The 20,086-nt window shown below is 35.3% G+C and overlaps 1 protein-coding gene across 1 annotated transcript in view; it reads left to right on the forward strand.

The window, feature by feature from the left end:
• Positions 1-18,191, forward strand: part of SEMA3C (semaphorin 3C) — a 126,119-nt gene extending 107,928 nt beyond the window's left edge. Inside the window, exons 13-18 of the mRNA XM_040548530.1 lie at positions 2,398-2,486; positions 4,668-4,709; positions 5,958-6,115; positions 9,110-9,177; positions 12,325-12,455; positions 14,429-18,191. Coding sequence (XP_040404464.1) covers positions 2,398-2,486; positions 4,668-4,709; positions 5,958-6,115; positions 9,110-9,177; positions 12,325-12,455; positions 14,429-14,842 — 902 coding nt within the window. The 3' untranslated portion in view covers positions 14,843-18,191. The remainder of the gene's footprint in view (positions 1-2,397; positions 2,487-4,667; positions 4,710-5,957; positions 6,116-9,109; positions 9,178-12,324; positions 12,456-14,428) is intronic.
• The last annotated feature ends 1,895 nt before the right edge of the window (positions 18,192-20,086 follow it).

The following is a 20,086-nucleotide window of genomic DNA, read 5'->3' on the forward strand; positions in this document are numbered from 1 at the left end:
TAATGTTTTAAAACAACAGTGCATTCCTTTCTGCAAGGATTTGTCTCTAATGGTACAACACTGAGTCAAAAGGAATGGTAAAATAGTGAGTCAAAGGGAATGAATTCTAAGGTAAACAGTCAACTGTGTATTTTGCTGGGCTGTGACAAAAAGGTAGATATGAACCTAGTTTTCAAATGAGAAAGGTTATTAGGACACAAGGGCTTGGCGTCAGGCATTATCAGTACTTTCTGTGACGATACTGTGGATAAAATCTCCCCTCAGGTTCTGATTTCAGTTTGGGGCAATGTTTGAGGACTAAAGACAATTTAGGAATTTTAAATGTGTGGCATGCACTAATGGATCATTGAAATAAACCGGTTCTTCTGTTCTTTGGAGGCTCAGCCTCACATTCCTTTGCAGGTAGGGTCATTGTCAACACACTGCAAGTCAGGGTCACAGGTAGTTGATACTTTGCAGGCAGCTGGGGAAAAAAAAAATCAGAAAAGGCTGCTATTCTTTCCTGCATTTTGATGCAATATTTTAGATGGTGTGGTCTAATGTTAGACAGAGGGCATTGATAAAGGGATGTAAAGAGGTAGAGGTGCACTTAAAGCTTGTAAATTTGTGTGGGGATTATTTCCTTCAGCAGGAAGAGAAATACACATTTATGCATGCACGTGCTTCTCCTTAGCTGCAACAAGGGATGCATCTGCAGCAGTTTAAAACTTTGGTGTGTCTTGGCAGTTAGTAAATCTCTATCAGGTTCTCATAGCTTTGCTAATACTGGCACCCAGTCTAGACCACAGCTGTGCTATCACAAGATTTAGTTTCGGTAGTTTCTTCGGAAGGAACTGGTTTATCGTGCCATTGTCTAATGAAAATAAATGTTTGCCATAGAAAATTCTCATGAAAAATTCATGCCTAATATGCATGCACAATTGATAGCTACACGTATTTGAATCTTCTTGGCTTTCAATTTCTCTTTTCCATTTTTATAAATGACAAAATACTGTAATGTTTTCTGCAAGTGGGGTCAGGTTATTACAAGTCAATATTCTGGCCATAAACCTTAATTTTTAAAATACAATGCATGTTATTTTCTAGCTTCCTCCAGGGAAATAAGCAGATGTAAATTATTTACTGCAACCAACTTGCCCCACAGCTCCAGCTATAGAATTTAGTCAAGGACCTTAAAAACAAAAGCAAAATTACACTTTTTCAGTTTATGTAGTCTACGTCGTGGATTGTCAAACAGGAAGCTGAGATTTCCTTTCAAAAATTCATAAAAATACACATAGATACTTTATATTGTGCTGTGCTAGTGTTTTACTAACCACACAAGTCTATACTACTTGTAAAATTTTTGAAGGCCAAACAGAATTTATACCATGTGTTCTCATTCCTCAGAATCAATATTGAGCAAATAAATTTATTGCACTCAGACTAATTTCCAGACCTTTCAGACAAGAGGAATTTTTTCTGTTGTACTTCTTCCCAGTAAAAATACCACATGCCTGTTCTTATGATTCTTCAGTCTGCCTTTTCTGCCATATCAGAAATCCTTTAGTGTATGTCTCAGCCTCTAACAGCCTCCACAGAATGACCCCTCAATTCCATATGTTCTTTCCACATAAATCCACTAAATCATTGATTGTCTCACTCATAACATCTACTTGTAGAAGCATCATAATTGCCCCATCCATCTTGCTTCTTACTTACTCCTTCAACCTGAATGGATTTGGGGGTTTGAAACTGTGTTTTGACAAGGTACTATAAAGAGTAGCTACAATATTATCACCTTGAATTTTCTTTTTTTTTTTTTTTTTTTTTTCCACATGGACCAAAACAACTAATATATAAAGACTACTAATATATAAAGAATTTAAGTACTGTTCGACTTTCTTGGGAAAAAAAAAATTTAGAAAGAGATTGAGTTATTCTTTGGAATATTTACCTCTCTTGACATCAGTTGTCATTACATGTTATTACTGAGTATGAATGTACTTCAATTACACAGTAGCTATTGATAGTGCCGTGTTTTTACTGCAAGGTCATTAGGATAGATACTGCCTCTATCTGTGTGTCTGTACAGCTGTTGGTACAATAGTTATTAATTTTGATTGATCTTTTGGGGTAGAATGGTAACAATAATGGCAATTTCTCCAATCTTACTATGACTTCTTCAAATTCTTCTATGAGAACATTACTATATACAGTCATGTCCAAGTTATCCACAATCTGTGACTTCTGAAGGAATCATCTCATAGTTTCACTAGAAATTAATGAACATCTTTTCATATCTTACTCTATGTTATAGTGCTTACTTTGATGGTTTCTTTTCATACCTGATAATATTTAATGTTTTCTTTCTCTCTCTCTCTGTCACGTGGTTTGACTTTGTCTCATCTTTTCCAGACCAAGGAACTGTACAAAAGGTTGTTGTCTTACCCACCAACTTCTCTGCAAGTGGAGAACTCATTTTAGAAGAGCTGGAGGTTTTTCAGGTTTGTCTTTCTCCTGCATACACATTTTCCAAGCACAAACTCTTTGTTCTAATAGGCTTTGGCAAGGGCAACTATGACTTGATAAAAGATCAAACAAATGTGCATACTGTCAACTTGATACCCACCCAAAGTACAATATAAAATGTCAACTGTTATGAAGACTGTAGTTAGGCTTAAATCTTTTCCTTTTTTTTTTTTTTCACTGTTGTTTCTCTCTCCTTTTTTTTTTTTTTTTTTAAGTTGTCATACTACATAGAAGGATTTTTATAATAACATTGTATATTGTAATAATATCGTAGTGGCTGCCTGAAGGCAACTTTTGTCATTGGTATCACATACTGAGACTGTCACTATTTACAGATGGAATCTAAGATTTTTATACTTTGATTATCTGTTAATCTTCCTGATTCCAAGCTGCAGAATTAAAGCAAACTAGTGTTGGTTTTGCTCCCATTCTTCACATCCTCTAGAGTAAAAAGCTTAACACAACATAACCAAAAGGAAACACAAACAACTACAGGGAAAAATAAGGGAATAATATCAATCAGTCTGGTATGTAGCAGCTTGTAATAACCTAAAGAAAATGTTCACCACCAATTTGAAGAATCCTTTTCAAATTTTTGAATGGGCTGTTCTTTAAAATAAGTAGTCTTAGGGCAAATGGTAATTATGCAGCTACAAACTTAGTTAAGGGTTTTGTCATTGCCTTTCTCTGTTTCTTTGAGGGGATACAAAAAGGAAAATGTAAGATTTTTATTTAGACAGACAGTAATAATAATTTATCTTAAAAAATGAAATGCTTTCTGTATCAATCCCCCCAAAAGGTATAATTAGCTCTCCTAGCCTTTTGCTGAATACTTCCCTTTGATAAATATACATGTGAGTAGCATTACTTAGAGCACTATTTACCCAAGTATTATTTATTCCATTTACAGCAAGCAGATTGTTGGGGTGTGAGGAATCCTGACCCTAAGCCTCATTTCTGAGGCTCTGAGCACAGACCTTTTTATCCTGAGCCTACAAAATCACAAAATCATAATTTCTGCTGTTGCAGCCTGTGTGGGCACTGGGGCAGTGTTGAGTCTTTTGATGAGTCTTACAAAGAGAGAGGGAATGAGATCACCAGATATGTGCTAGTAAATATCGAGAGTAAGCAAAGCATAGATTCCTTTCCAGAGTATAAGCAAGAAAAGGAGAATGTGGCATCAGATCCAATGTTGCATTGGAACTTGAGTCTCCAGACACTGCAGTCATAAAATACTATAGCAGCTCTAAAAAGCCTTTGCCAATTCACAGATTCACAGCCATTTTTTTTTTAGTCCTGGCCTCCCCTCTATGCTTTTAATCTACAATTAATCCAGGCCCACCATTATGGTTTTCCTTTCTGACTGAGCAATTGCTAAATCTTAAAAAAAAATGCTGAACATTTTTATTACCATCATTTTAATCATTTGTTTGGATGATAATAATGAATTGCTTCACTTGCTTAAGGCAACGAATGTGATAATTCCTTTTCCAGCTCTTCAAGGTTTGGTTTGGACACAGACAATAAGTGACTCCAGCGATGACACACAGTAGTATACAGCACTGTCTCTGTGAACAAAACACTGAATAACACACCTGCCATTTTTAATATTCTAGTCAATATTCTGAAAGAATGTGTTGGCTGGCAACCAAACTCTATGCACTGTAGATAATGTTTAGGAGAAATGTGACATTCGTCTGAATCGTGGTAAATATGCATGAGCTATTGTATGATTTTTCCATATCATCATTTTCAAAGGACAATTTATTTATTTATTTATTTATTTATTTATTGCAAAGTCAGAGTAATGACTTCAGAGCATATTACTTCTATATTGTTGAGGTAACACAAATGCAGGTGAATTGGACTTGTGCAAAAAATCACCTATACACATGGTGAATAATAATGCTGTTTATTTCAACTAGTACCTTTACTGATACATTCATTGTATTTATGTAATTTTTTTTTTAGTTTTGAAATAGTAAAAAAGTAGTATGAGTGTTTGTGACTTTTTGTTTGTTTCTTTGTTTTCCAAAATGTGGAAAGTTATAATTTTATTAGATACAACTTTGTCTTTATTGAATTTTAAATATAAATGTTGGGAGAGTATTAACAAGTTAATCTTCGTAAAAGTGGTTTGTAATTTTGTCTTTCAGAGTAATTCTCCTATAACAACAATGAAGATCTCATCTAAAAAGGTAAAGAGAAGTGGGATGCTTACTTAATGCTTAATAGAGAAACAAATTGACTTAAAGATGTTAAAAGATCAGTTTTAATGTATCATAATAAATATAGACAGGAGATTTTCCCTAATTAATATGGAGAAATATGACTAATACTTTCATGAGCTGTTTATCTGCCCCAGAGCCACTAGGATAAAATAATATATATTAATAATTTATCATTTCTAATTCATTGACAGTGTCAAAAAAAAGAAAAAGCAAGTAAGGAAAAAAAAAAAGTACTAAAAGATGAAATTTGTCCTCCATTGTTTTACATAGGTCCTAAATAAAACTTTTCCTTTGAAAGTCTGGCTTATGTCAAAAATGCAGTGTTAGGTCTATAGAGAAATTGTACATGTCTATCTATTAGTAATAATGGTGGCAATAGGAATGGTAAAAATAGTTGAGAAGATTTCTACTGAAATGTTAAACACCCAAACTTAAAATAAATATTTCACGATTTTGCAAACAACATGTTGCTCAATATTTCACAAAACTAAGAATTAAACACTATCCACAGTTCACTGAATTAAATTCAGTGCAATTTGATAGTTTTATGACCAAAAGATCAAGAGTTCCTAGTTTTTGTTTGTTTCTTGTTTTTAATATTAATGTTTATTTTAAGAATAATTGATGAATTGGTTCTGAGTAAAAGAGATACTTTGGCCCAGATTCCAGTTATGACCTATTCAACTTTGAACATTCTTTGCAAAAGTTCTCATTTAATATAAAAGTTCTATTGGCTTATTTTTCCAGGTATCTAAGGCTATGAGAATTTGGTCCAAAACCTCAACATAATTTCTAGGACTTATGCCTTGGAAATGTATGAACTGGAGAACCCAGTTAGTAATTCTGCATAATATTTATTAATGTGACTATATGCAGAGAAAATAATTAGGTAAAAGACCAATAGCCCCCCATCATTAAGAACCAAATTCTAAAGTCTGAACAGTATTAATTCAGCCTGCCTGCCCCAGAACAGAACAACAACCAAGTCCAAAAACATTAACATTCTCTGGTGTTTCTAAGTGTTTTGTAACAGGAAGGTGGAAACAGTCCTGTTCACCTGGGAAATTTCTGTTTATTTAGGCTTTATATATTAGTGGCTCCTCTTGTGGTCTTGAGTTTATTCCAAAATTAATTCAAAGGCTTTTTGGTGTACGAGTTGAGTCTTGGGTGAAGCTCCTCCACATCTGAAATAAATCTTTCCATTTTCTTCTACAGCAACAGCTGTATGTGAGCTCAGACGAAGGGGTCACCCAGGTATCCTTGCACCGCTGCCACATCTATGGGACTGCCTGTGCTGACTGCTGCCTAGCCCGAGATCCGTACTGTGCCTGGGATGGCAACTCTTGCTCCAGATTTTATCCCACAGGGAAAAGGTGAGCAGTCCTGTGAAATCTGCAAGGTTCCTATTCTGTAGGAGTAAGTTTTTTGTGCTGCTGTGTAGCTTGGAGCCTTGCAATATGATAGAGAAGTGAGATGTCATTCCTTTCAGAAGCATATACAAACAAAACATCTGTAGCTATTGTGCTTGGCATTGTTCATTACCTAGGAGCTTGCCTTGTTTGTCTTTTCATATTTAAAGTAATGGATGGAAAAAAAGAAAAAAAGAAAAAAAAAAAGCTATTCCTAATTATAAATATTAATCTTTACATCTCACACACACAAAATCAGTGAAATATTTGTTCCCTTTATTTAAATTCAGTTGCTTACTATGGATGTAATTAAGATAAACTTAAATACAGCAAGGTATCTCTGAGGTTGTCAAAGGGATAGTGTCTTTTTTTTTTTTATTTTATTTTTGTTCCTCACTTGTGCATAAGTGAGAAGAAATATTTCCAGGAAAATTTCGGGCAAATGTGATTTCCATGTAAAGCCTGCAATCTTGGAGATTTTTTTTTTTTTTTTTTTTTTGACATGGGATTTATTAAAGCAGGCAGGGAAAGCAATTTCTCTTTAATTTACAACAGAGCTAATAGTCCATCTCGTAATTCTTATGCAAAACAGGAGCCTCTTTCCTCCTCCCTAGGGAAATATTTAATAGCAGGGGGTTGTAGTAAGCTTTTGTATTCCTAAGATTTCACTTCATGTACAAAGCTACAGAATATTCAATGAAGTACTACCACAGAGGAGAGAGACCTTTCAGTTACATGTCAGAGCTTTGCCTAGTTTGTGTCCCTGTGCTCACTCCCTGCACCTGGGCTGCAGATGCAGACGCCCAGATGCTGCAGATATACTTTACTGTTACCTACATGGGGAAAGCTGGTAGACAGAAACAGGCAAAGCTTGGCTCTGCTCCAGTGACCCAACCAGTTGATGACAATGGGATCCCTTGGGATTAAACACGATTACTTTTATCATTACAAACTGTTCTTGAATCTTTCCTCATTTCACATAAAAAATGTAAAGCCCAACATGGTCATATCGCAGTAAAAGATATGGTACAATATCTGGGTTTTTACTGCTTTCACATATTATATTCAGCTTCCAGTCTGAGAACTGACTGTTTTCTTCCATGGAGTAAAGGTCAGAAGACAAGGGTGGAAAGAAAAGGAAAATCTCCAAGTCTCAGTTCACCTAACTCCTACGCTGACATAGTCACTGAAAGATAATGAGCAGTCAGGTATACCCAGCCTGTACAGTTTCCAGTGGATTTCTTGCCATTTCTATGTATACAGTATGGTTATTTCCACTGTGGCTTGCTTCCATGATGACATTTTGTCTTCAGTTTGCTTTCTATATCAAATGAAAATAAACACCTAAAATTGTATGGGAAATATATATATATATATCTGTTTTTACTATGTGAAGCAAATGAGTGGTCCTGTTATCTAACAAGAGAGATTATCAAGAAGAAAACTTTGGTAATCAGAGCCAAATCCCATTGTCTAGACAGTATTATCTTTCTGCTAGACACATTTGCTCATTTGCTTCCTTTGACACTTCTGTCTCCCATGATTTACTGTGTTTTCTCATCCAAATTGATTTACCTCAAGACACCGGAGAGTATCTTTATTTTCTAAACACAACCATCTCAGCCATTTTTGGATAAATATCAGACTTAAAGTTTAGATTCTCAGAACTGCTTAATGTCACCAGCATACAATTTCTGATGGAGTGGAGCATCTCAAGGTAGCACAAAAATCCTGAAATTCACTGAGAAATTTTCCATTGTTTCCTCTGACTCACATAAGCAGTTCACACGGGTTAAAATCCTAAGGCATAATATGAAATATTTTTGGTGTTTACCATCAAAAATATACTTGGAATGTCAGAAACTACTCCTTTGAAAGATCACCTTTCAAATGTTTCCTTTTAAAACAATCCAGTGAAAGATCAGGTGACAAAGGATTATAAGGGCTGTCTCTCATTGTATGTGCAGTTCATGGTATAATGTGACCAAAGAGGCATCACCCTTCACCCAGCAATACTGGAGCTCCAGGGGCTTTTCATGGTTTCTTATCTTATGAGTCATTAGTGAATATTTCAAAGCATGGCTGTTGCATACCCCAACAGCATCCCTTCGCAACAAAATATTTTTTCACTGAACTTGATAAATATTGATCTAATTTACAGAATTTTCAGTAAATGAAATAATATATCTTAAGAATAAAAATTCAAGTTCTAGATTTTCACGCACTGAATTCTGTGAGCAGTGACCTCCTAGCCAAAGAGGTCTAAAATTCCAGTGTGCCCAATCCTAGTAAGCTCCTCAACTACTTAACTACATAATCATGATTTTGCATCTATCATTCAAATAATATAACAAAGCTCCATTTCAAAGTATTTTGAGACTTGGTGAGTTTGAATATATTTGGAAAGAAAGGAGGTCATGTGCCCTCATGTAAAGGACAGAACTGAATCTTAATTCTCCACCATTCTGGTTGAATACTTCAGTTACTCTACTACCATGGTGGCTAAAGGCACTGAAAATAAGGTGCCTGGCAAAATCAAGGAGGGAACATGTCCTACATTATGATTTTCTGCTGGTGTTTTAGATATGAGATCTGTGACTCTTCTACAACCCATTCTTACGTGCCTGCCTTTTTGAAGACCTCTAGCGTCATTCAGGGGTTCTGCCTGTAAATGTTAGGTCTTTCATCACTAAACCTTTTATGTATTATCTCTAACTCTTCCATCTCTATTCCTTCATTGCAAAACTACTTTACCAACCTAAAGTACAACTGCTTTATGAAATTCTTCAAAATGGTTATTCACTTAAACAGTATCTTCTCTCTAGCATCCCTGGCAGCAGAAAAGTAATCTCAGAGTAGGTAATGAACTATCCCTGATTCCTAATCTGTTTAAAAAAAAAAAGTTTATTTGTTGTGTACCTATCTGGAATAACAGTTTGTGTTTATAAAATATTTCAGGAGGAGTCGCAGGCAAGATGTGAGACATGGAAACCCTCTGACTCAGTGCCGAGGTTTCAACCTGAAAGGTACTATAATTTAGAGATCCTCGTGCTATATAAAGAACATATGGCTTTCCTTTATATGATTCATTACAGCTCATATTATCTGTGTGGTTTACTGGTAAAGCATAATTATTTTCCAAGTCTAAGTTTTTCCTTGCAATTACATGAAACCTGCACATATGATAAAAAATGATGAACTATGACATATAAAGTTCTGCGTACATGAAATGAGAAGCTGATGGTGTTGACTAAAAACAGGTACAGTGAATTTGAGGCCATATTATGTTTTGGGGCACATCTTTCAGCAAACAGGAGGTTCTAGACCTACATTTTGAGTTATCATTATTCATTTCTTCCTTTACATGGAAAAACAAATTGCTTCAAATCTCTTTATAAAGTTCCTAATTTCCAGCTGTGCAACTCTTTTGTCAGCCTGGCACAATGTGCATAGACAGTGGAGACAATGATCTGCCCTCCCAGCTCTCACTTTCTTCAGATTTCTAGTCACCAGCCAAATATGGCCAAAGTCATAGTCAGAGTAGACACACATAAAAGAAGCTTAATCCTTTTTAACCCCATGTCTGTCTGAGCTAGGCAGTGGCAAACTACGCCATCAAACCACAGGCCTGTATTAGAGAATGATACTCCTTCCACCTCTGTTTCTGAGCTTGTTTTCAGTAAGTGTGTTCTCATCTGTTCCGGCTGGAGATGAAATAATAGATCTCACTCTGAATTTTCATTTACATTTTTAATTGAATAAAAGAAGAACGCTTAAAGAGTTACATGTCAAATGTTCAGTCAATAATAATTCCACTTAATTTTTTTTTCTTGGGTCCCAGAAGAATCTCTTGGAAGAAAACAGACCACAACAGTCAGACAGGCATAGAACCTTCAGGCCAAATGTGGCTAATTCTGCTCTAGCTGCCAACCCACAGCACCAGTGGATCTTTCCCCATGATTCAGTGTTAGGTCATTTATATGAAGCTTGATTGCTTGAACAGATTAATTACAAAAGATGACCCCACCTGCTCAGTATGCACCTGAGCTCTGAGATATTTATATTGAAGCTCAGGCTCTGAATCATGAAGTACCTAGATCTGTGTGTCCTACCTTGTGGGCATATGCAGTGACCACTCACCTGCTATCTATCCCAAGGACGGGTGTCTCTTCTTTCCATGTGGAAAATGTGAGAATGTCAACTGTCTGCTTTTTGGGCTGAGAGGAAATAAACATTTAAACTTTGACACAGGAGTCTTATTTTCCATACTTTTTTTTTTTATGTGGATATATTTATAGATTTATATGTTTTAGCAATTTTAAAGGATGTTTTGGTGACAGCAGTATAGTGTAGGTAGGTGACAGCATCTTCTCCTGTGGAAAAGAGAGAAAGAAACAGCAACTTGGAATCTTTCAAAATATAATTCAAGCCATTTATAGAAAAACTATTATTCTAGGGAGAAAATTGAAACATACCTAAAAGACAAAAGGGCAGAGAGTTGGACAATGAAATGAAATCTTACAAGCTCATAAGGAAGATTATGAAGTCTTGAAACTAAGTCTTTAAACAAGATAGGTTGCATGCCTTAGACCTCTCAGCTTGTATAAAAACATTTTTAGCATATTGCTATTTTTAAGAGATTGTCAAGAACTACAGGGTTTATAATACCACTTTTCAAATGTTCTGTGAAACACTGTAATACTTTTACACTTGTTTTATACCTTATGGCCACTAGAGAAATGCATTTGTATTCTCTCTCTCTTTTTCTTAGCATGTATAAGTGGTAGGAGTATGATCTAAACAAGAAGTTAAATATGCATTGATCAACTAAATAGCTTTTAAAAAATGCATTTATATGTTATACCTAGTCCCAGTGTATATAAAAATAAAGTTGTGCTACAACTCTCATTCTCACCATGTTCCACAGCTACAGACAAGCCAGCCCACAGACAAGCTCTTTGCTAGTTTATGGTCTTTGAATGCAAAATATTTCTATATTATTCTCCTAAAAAAAAAAATGCAACTGATTTTTTTACAACTTCATAAATGTGCTAAGAACTTGCAAAGACTAAAAAGAAAAAACCTCCTTCATTTAGTAGCATACATTACAATTTCACATATCATTTCATGAAAAAAAGGTGAAAAGAATGGGAGATATAGGCTGAGGAAAACCAGTCTTAGGACTGTACAAAAACACAGTCTGATTTTAAACATATAGAATTTTATGTATCTGCATTTCTCATGTTATTTTGTAACCATTGCTCCTTTGTCTAAATAAATAAATACATAATAACTTTATTTTATATATGGTATAAGCTTTTAAATCTGGAAATATACTGATTTCAGGACAAATATTATAATTTAGGGCAAACAATGAACATCTGAAAGTTCCTATCAGTAACTACCAATTGTTCATCTATCAAAATTATAAAGGGCCACAAGAAGTCTAAGTGATGACATACACTCAGCACTTGCCCAGGTGTTGCTGGAGTGCTATAAATTTGACCTGTTCTCAGTTGCTGCCCTAAGTATTTACTGAATTTCAGATTTAGAGCCAGGTCCTTTCTTAGAAGGAAAGGCTTTGTAAGAGAAGTAGATGATTGGCAGTCAAGTCTGCCCTCTCTTGCCTCCCTGTGATACTGCATGACCACTGGAATAGATGGAGCTGTCTTTAATTTAGGTCATTATGTATTTTTAGTCACACCAACAACACTACCCTAATTTGTAAATTGTGAAGTGTGAAGAAGTGTATAAAACACTTTGTTTTCCTTTGGACCATTCCAGAGAGGTGGTCTTGTCTTAGAGAATGAGGTCATTTCTGGGAAGAATATGCCTGAGCTCAGTTACCCCATCAGCAAGCAGAGCTTTCCAGGCAGGACTCAGCTCAATAGAAAGAATCTAGATATACATTTGCCTGCCAGCCCACAGGTATTGACTTTCTCAGAAAAGATCATGGCCAAGTGAAAACACCAGTATTTGGAACTAGCTGTGATTCTTTACATTTCATTTATTATCTTTGAAAATTCTGTTCCTTAAAATACTCATTATCTGTTAATTTTAGGATCAGATATACTTCACTGGACCTGTATTGCAAATAGTGCAACACAGTTATTTTTTTTCCTATATAAAACTAGCATTTACATTATCCTGACCTGTCTTCTTTTCCCTTCTAGCCTACAGAAATGCAGCAGAAACAGTCCAATACGGAGTGAAAAACAACACCACCTTTCTTGAATGTACACCCAAATCTCCTCAGGCTTCTATTAAATGGCTGCTACAGAAAGATAATGACAGGAGGAAAGAGGTGAGTAATGTTAGCAATAGCTCTGTAAGGGACCTCAGTCAGTATCTAATCCACATCCCAGACCGAGGCAAAATGGTATTTGTGTCTTCATCAGACTCTCCAGTTACATTGAAGCTAGAGAAAGTGTGTGGATGCAGGACACTGGCCAACACTTTACTTGTGTAAGTCAAGGCAGAGATTTCAGTATGACTGGAAGGCACTTAACTCCTCAGCTCTGCCAACTTCTATCAAAGCAGAATAGTTATCAGAAAATACCCTAAAGTTAGGGAACCAGTTAATGAATTTTTCCTTCACACCTTACTAATTGCAAATGGAAAGTTTGCAGCACTTGGGACTTACCATTGATCTGAGGAAACAGGCATAAAAGCAATAAGCTGTATAAAGTTCAGGAAGAAGTCTGCATGCAGCAGCCTTTCTGTGCTATTGAAGAGATAAAAGGCAAAAGTGGGAGAAATGTGAAAGGTTTCTTTAGCAAGAACACGTATTGGCAAAAGTATTTCCCCACCATGCTGCAATCACATTTTCCATTACCGCACTCTGTAAGGCTCTCCAGTTTCAGCACTGCAATATACAGTATGATTGTTTATGAGGAATGTGTCTTCCTTAAGTAATATAAAAGTGGAAAAATCATTTCAAATCCAAGGCAGTTACTGTATGAATAAAAAGGAATATCTTTTGTAAGGAAAAATTAAGTAATATGGTATCTGTTGATAGATTATAAATACTGGAAAGCATTAATCTCATATCAGGCCATTTTCCAAAATCAGAGAAGACTTACAAAGCCTCTTGCTGAGTCTTTCATGCTGATTCTCTCACGCACTCTTCAAAGACTCGAGCCATGTCCTGACAATCTAGGTGAAATTCTTTAACCTGTTGCTTCAGAAGAACCTCTCCCTATTTATTTATTTATTTATTTATTTATTTATTTATTTTCTGATGTTCAATAACAGTATTAGAATCAATCCAGTTTTAAGTAGCAACAAACTAAATCAATCACAAGATTAATTACTTTTCAAGCTAAACTGAATCTCTCGGGTTGCTGAAAATCTTACCTCTACAATATCTAAAAAAAAATTGCAATGACAAAATAGCATAATAAATACATTGGATTTCAAGAGGGTCAGGTATAATGCAAAGTGCAGTGGCAAAATAGAGAAATAATTCATAAAAATGACAGAACTGGTATTCTTTCACAATGAGTTAATTTTTCTTTCACAGCTGATATGCTAAGGGACACATGCAGTGTCATTTATAGTCAGATTATAACCCAACAAAATATCATAACTTGCTTTCTTCAGATGATGTTACTATTTCCTGGGACTGCTCAAAGTCTGAAACCAGAAAGAAAATAGGAAAGTAGAAAAATTGCTCTAGGTTTCCAATGAGCCAAGTCCTAGCTGATGCTACTGTGAAGAAAACTTTTTTTATCTGGCTTTAAACTCCACAATTCAAAGAGAGTTCTTTGGAGTTAGCCCCAGAAACCTTCTACCAGTCAAAACATTTAACCAGAAGCTACCTTCAGTTCAATGACAGATCAGCCTTTGGCCTAATCCTGCACCTGTCTTCCATGAAGTTTCACAACATCTGATGCTGGAAGGAATGGTTGCAGGAATATAACCTTGGCAAATAAAAGTACATTTTCTCAGCTTCTCTGCTTGAACATTATAAAAACTTTTCTTTCATGTAGTCTCCAGATTGACATTTTTGTCTTCATCCCAGTCAAATCTACTGTAACATAATGAATACCAGTATTGAAATTATTTTCTTCAGTGACACCTAACCTACTTTGAGGTAAGATCTCTCCTAATATTATCAGGAATGGTGGTCACTGTGATGAATGATAAAGCAAAATATAATACATTTAAGAAACCTTTAATAAAGAAAGAGGCATTTGAAGCCTTAGCCAGGAGGTCCACTACTGCGTTGTTCTGTAACATTCTTGAAAAAGTTCATTCTGCCTTTCCTCCCTTTAGGTCAAGCTGAATGAGAGGATCATAGCTACTGAGCAAGGACTCCTCATTCGCTCTGTCCAAGACAGTGACCGAGGGCTTTATCACTGCATCGCAACAGAGAACAACTTCAAGCAAACCTTAGCAAAAATCAATTTCAAAGTGCTAGATACGGAGATGGTGGCCTTCATGACTGACAAGTGGTCCCCTTGGACCTGGGCCAGCTCAGTGCGAGCGCTGCAGTTCCACCCAAAGGACTTTGTGGGAGCTTTCAGCCACTCAGAAATGCAGATGATTAACCAATACTGCAAAGACAGTAGACAGCAAGGTCAGCAGAGGGAAGAATCTCAGAAGATGAGAGGCGACTACAGTAAACTAAAGGCCCTTATCAATAGCAGGAAAAGTAGAAATAGAAGAAATCAGTTACCTGGATCTTAATTTTATTTAGTAGTAGGAGATATCTTTGTCCTCACTGTAGGGGGCTTATATTTGTCTGTTGAGAACAAATTTGAGCAAATATGATGAAAAATTAAATGATATTACAACAAGCTTCAGAAAATATTATCCTCCCAATAAAATGCAGTGTAACTTAACTAAAGAAAAGATGTGGAGAATTTTCATTCCTAGATGCTTACTGGCACTAGATTATGCTCTGTCCTAGAAGCAAAACTGAGTGTTCTTAAACCAGATTCACATTCAACATCTCAGTATTTAATTACAGTTGAACAGAAATTATTACAAAATCAATGCATTATCTTGCAACTTTGGAACTGTACTAAACAGATTGGTGGTGGAAGAATCTGGGTTAAGATGCAAGCTCAAATTAAGATGGTACTAAGATTTCCTTGCACTGCATTTATGAACATGAGTTTCTACTCGTTTACTGTTCTATACTGGGTTTACTGCTTTCACTCATTATTCAAATCATGTGAATGCATGCATATAGGAAGCAAACATAGTAGAAATGTTTCATTCATTCAGAGGTCAAATGAAGGAATGAGTAGAAGAAAAAGAGAAAAAAGCTTTTTATACTTTGTCAGAGGAAACACTGATTATTGTGCATAGTATGAGTTGTAATAAATTTATGAGTCTGGAATGTAACTTAAAATATCTCTGCTCATATTGATTTTTATAGGATGTCCTATGACATGACATAGCTTTATAAGTGGCACAAGCTAAGATGAGAATGTTCATTATATGTACAATTTTGAAAAACACCTAAGTGTCTTGGGTATTTTAGCTATTTTCAAAGAATTACACTCCAATTTTTTTCAAAGGTCAGAATGTGGGTATACTGTACAGTGTTTACTCAAAAATTGTCTTTAATCTGCTTCACAATTTATTTGGAGCTGGTCTACAATATAGAAACAAGTCAGAAATGTCATTGAAAATTTCAAAACATTTTTTCAGCTAGTTTCTCGAAGTTGCAAATATGTTATCTAGAATTAAAGGATTTTCATTTTTCAGTCTTTATACCTTTTTTTTTTGGTTGGTTTTCTGCTGAGAAGAAGAACAAGGGGAAAAAAAGAAGATAGAAAATAAAAAATAAAAAAAAATGTTTGGGTCAAAAAACTAAAATTACAACATTTTGAGAGGCATGTTTAAATAGAAATATTTTTGTTTAAGAAGCAGCTGTCAGGTCTAATGAAGTATGTCTATTGAAAACTGGTTACATGTGCATCATCTATCCCGGGCAAAACAATCGCGTCCTTTTGAGCAACACTGATGCCAAAAAATAGGGACAAATGTTCATTATTTTATTCTGTGAGAGTGTTCTGGAAGCCACTGGGTTTGTTTACAGGAAATAGACAGTAGGGATTAAATGTGTGTGACTACCTTAGAAAAAGTGTTTTATTACATGATATTTTTATGATGGTATGCAACAATATAAGCTAATTAACCATGTTCAGTTCAATAAATAAATGAATAATAAATAAATAAATACACTTTCTAAAAAATCACTTAGTGAAAATAACTTCTGGGCCCAGTGAAGGAAAGAAAAAGTTAGCTCCAGCCAGTAACATGGATACTGTATTTAAAACAGTTTTGAAAAATTTAATGGATGCTTGTTGAAACTCTTGGGCATTATTTTGATTCTACACTGGGCATAACTCTACAGGATGTAGGAAGACACCTCAGCCAGTGTGAATTAAGATCCAATGCAATGGAGTTAACTCTGTTATTAAGGTGATACCATAGTTTGATATGTCAGATCGTCACCACCTGATGCAGAATAGCTGGGAAATGGGTCATGATTTATCAAACTACTTGAACACTCTCCCTAAGACCCTTTGATGCTGATGGACTTCTTTGATGCTCTTGGAATTCTGTATACATGCTTAGTGCTTGCTTCAAAGGGGGTGTTAATGCCTGATTGTATGATACCAAGTAGTTAAGTGTTTTCCTCAGTCAAGGCCTAAATGCAAGTTTCTGCAGTATGTAGATGTTGGTATCTGAGGTCCTTCACATGGAAGCCAATGGGTAAATTTTCTTTTTGATTTCTGTGATCTTGGAACCAGCCTTGAGAACTGGTAAAAAAATACTTTCTGAGGGTAGAAAAACAAATATATATATATATATATATATATATATTTTTTTTTTTTTTTTTTCCTGAGAATAACCGACTTCTGGAGTGTGTAAGTTACAAACCAAAAATTGAGTGCTACAAAATGAAACTACCTCCTAGAATGACATTAGTACATATGCTCTGTATGCTGCCATACTCTTATTTCCACAGCAGATTCACTGCAGAGTCAGTGTGATATTAATGTCTATTGTGAGGATCATAATTGCTTCCAGATGGAATACAGTGATTAATAAGTATTTAAGGGTACAATTTACTCCTTAAGTGGTTAGGTACAGTGATATTTTAATAGGCCCCCATTAGGCCTCGGAAATTATAGTTACACTGTTTTCTAATAGAATATTGGCAATAAGGGATTCCATCAAAACAATCAGCATAGCTCAGTTTCATATGATTATAAAATAATATTTTTAAAGCTGCTTCATATACCATTATTATGGTATGACTGTTTAAGGGATTATACTTAAACTAACATTTTTCCTGCTGCATGAAAACTTCAGCAAATATATAATAAGTTGCTGTCAGTGCATAACTGGTCCAAGCTTCCATGCTTTAGCAGCCTTCCCCTGTGTATAGAGTAGTCAGGAGCCAGATGCTCAGCTGGTATAAACTAATGTAACTTCCTCGCTGTCCATTTAGCTACTGTGGTTTCTACCAGCTGAGGGTTCGGCCCTGAATGTACAGAATAGACAAACTTCAATTTTTATATGTTTAAAGTAGCCCCTCTACTGTAGGTAACACCAAAATTTAGGACTGTAATATTGTTTGTGCTATTTAATACTTTCTATTTTGAGGATTACTAAATTATGTATATAATTTTATTTCTTAAAAAATACAAAAGCAAAAAGACGTCTAGGCATAACTTCACAAAATGTAAAGATATGTTCTCTGCTAAGAACTTCCCGTGTACTGATATTTTTTGGTTATTATTATTTTGTGTAGTTTGTAAAGTTTGCTGAAATCTCGACCTAACAATGTGTTCTTTGCAATTGTTGTTACTGTAGATATGTGTGTTTTATTAAGAAAATCCTGTTTTTAAAAATTGTAGGTATGTGTAAAAGTTCCTAGCATGATGAAACTGTCATTACAGTGAATATGCATTATATAGTGTGTAAGAAAGAACAAAATGTAGTTTAACATAGTGTTATTTAATTTAATATCTAAAATATTATTTGCCTGACAAAATAAAGTGTGTTGCAACAACTTTTTTTTTTTTAATTTTCTCCTTTACAGATATGTTTTAAAAATAAGAAACTTTATTTCTTTATCTGAAGAACAACCCCATAGGCTTTCTTAAACAAGTCAAAGAAAATACTTGCAGCGTAAGGTATTACATCTGATAGGTTCTGAGCTCTGCTCTAGGCCACAGTGATTTACAAGCATATATGAGGAGTCAAAATTGAATTCTTTCAGAAAAGACCTTTTGTAAAGTCCCTGCATATAAACAAGTCAACAGTTTTTCATTGTAATAATAAATAAAATAAAATAAAATAAAATAAAATAAAATAAAATAAAATAATAAAATAAAATAAAATAAAATAAAATAAAATAAAATAAAATAAAATAAAATGGTTTTCTACTAGAAGTATAAAGTATGACTTTATAAAGAATGCATATAAGAAGCATAAAGAAATGTCTGGCTTTTAAAAAGGGGAGTGAAATGTAAATGCTTTATGCTTTTATTTCAATTGGAAACAAAATAAAGCAAACAACAACAACAAAACACATTTTGTGAAATCCTGCAAATGAAAATTTGTTTTTCAGCTCTTTCTTTCAGTTGAGACTCAAGGCATTTGCCAAGCAGCTCCGTAGGGGAGGCATGCTGGTGGGGTTGCACCTTAGGGAGCTGCAGCTCTCTCCCATTTCCTGGCTTGTCCTTGGAGCAAAATTACCTGCCTGACAGCTACAGTACACTCCTTTTTCCTGCATCTATCACCCAAGCAGTGTTATAATTGGTCTTCTTGTCTTCAGTTTTTCCAGATGGGTTTTAAAAAGAAAACATAAGACCTGCTTTTGTGGGATAATAATTAAAAAGTTAATGTCACAAATACTGACCTTCACAACAAGGTTCTGGATCGTTAAACCTGGATTTTGATTTCCCAAATAGATAGACTCCTGCAAGGCTTTATGAGGTGTGAGAAGGATAAGGTTACTTCACTCCAGGATTTCCGTACTGGCTGGCTCCTAGATATGCTGACACTGGATAAGTTACCTGCACTCAGGCCAGTTTGGGTCTGAAGCTGAGGTTTTGAGCACTCCCAAGTTCTGTAGGAAATGATTAGGCTCTAAAAGTCAGGGACTTAAAAGCCAGGCATTTACAGAGTTCAACACTCTGATATACATTTCACAGATCTAATCCTCTGTCTTTAAACCCTGTCCAGTCTTTTGATGATCTCTGCCCCTTCTCTTTTTCCCCACCTTCTGTATAATAATGGTTCAACCACTTATCGCTTTGATTCCTTAGCTCCAGGCAGTGGGAAAACACATGACTTCTGAGGACATCACATGTGAGATTTTAAAAGGCCTAAGCTTTCTTCTTTGTCTTTCATATTTGTTGGATTTATATATATACATATATATATATTTTCATCTGGGAGTTCCTTTTCTTTTCTCTCTTCTAATGCCAAGCTCTGTTCATTGAAAGCAGAATGCGAACGCCACACACTTATACTTACACAGTCTATTGCGATGCGTGTGACTGTGCAGGATCCCTAGAGAAGCAGATGAGCAGTGCTAGGCACATCCTCGTCTATATATCCACAAAAGCCCAGAGGAACCAGTGAAAAATATTGCATGCATAGGAGGCACCACTAACAACAGGATGGGTCCCAATGCTGAAGAATGCCTATGGAATTAACTGTTGTCTCTAGAATTAAGTCAGTGGCTTTAATTCTGTGGGACTAAAAGCAGATTGGGACACTGTGACTTTTGTCTAAAGCAATGGACTAGGTCTTGGGAGACCAATATCTCTTTATTCTTTGAGCTGCAGCCAGCTCGCTAAACCCATTCTCCTGCACCCCAAAGTGGTCCACAAAAGCCCTATCTTCTAGTCACTCGTTTTCTAAATTATCTTCTTCTGCACTCTCTCTCTCTCTTTT

The sequence above is a fragment of the Cygnus olor genome, chromosome 1, assembly GCF_009769625.2.
Source record: "Cygnus olor isolate bCygOlo1 chromosome 1, bCygOlo1.pri.v2, whole genome shotgun sequence".
Classification (NCBI taxonomy): Eukaryota; Metazoa; Chordata; class Aves; order Anseriformes; family Anatidae; genus Cygnus; species Cygnus olor.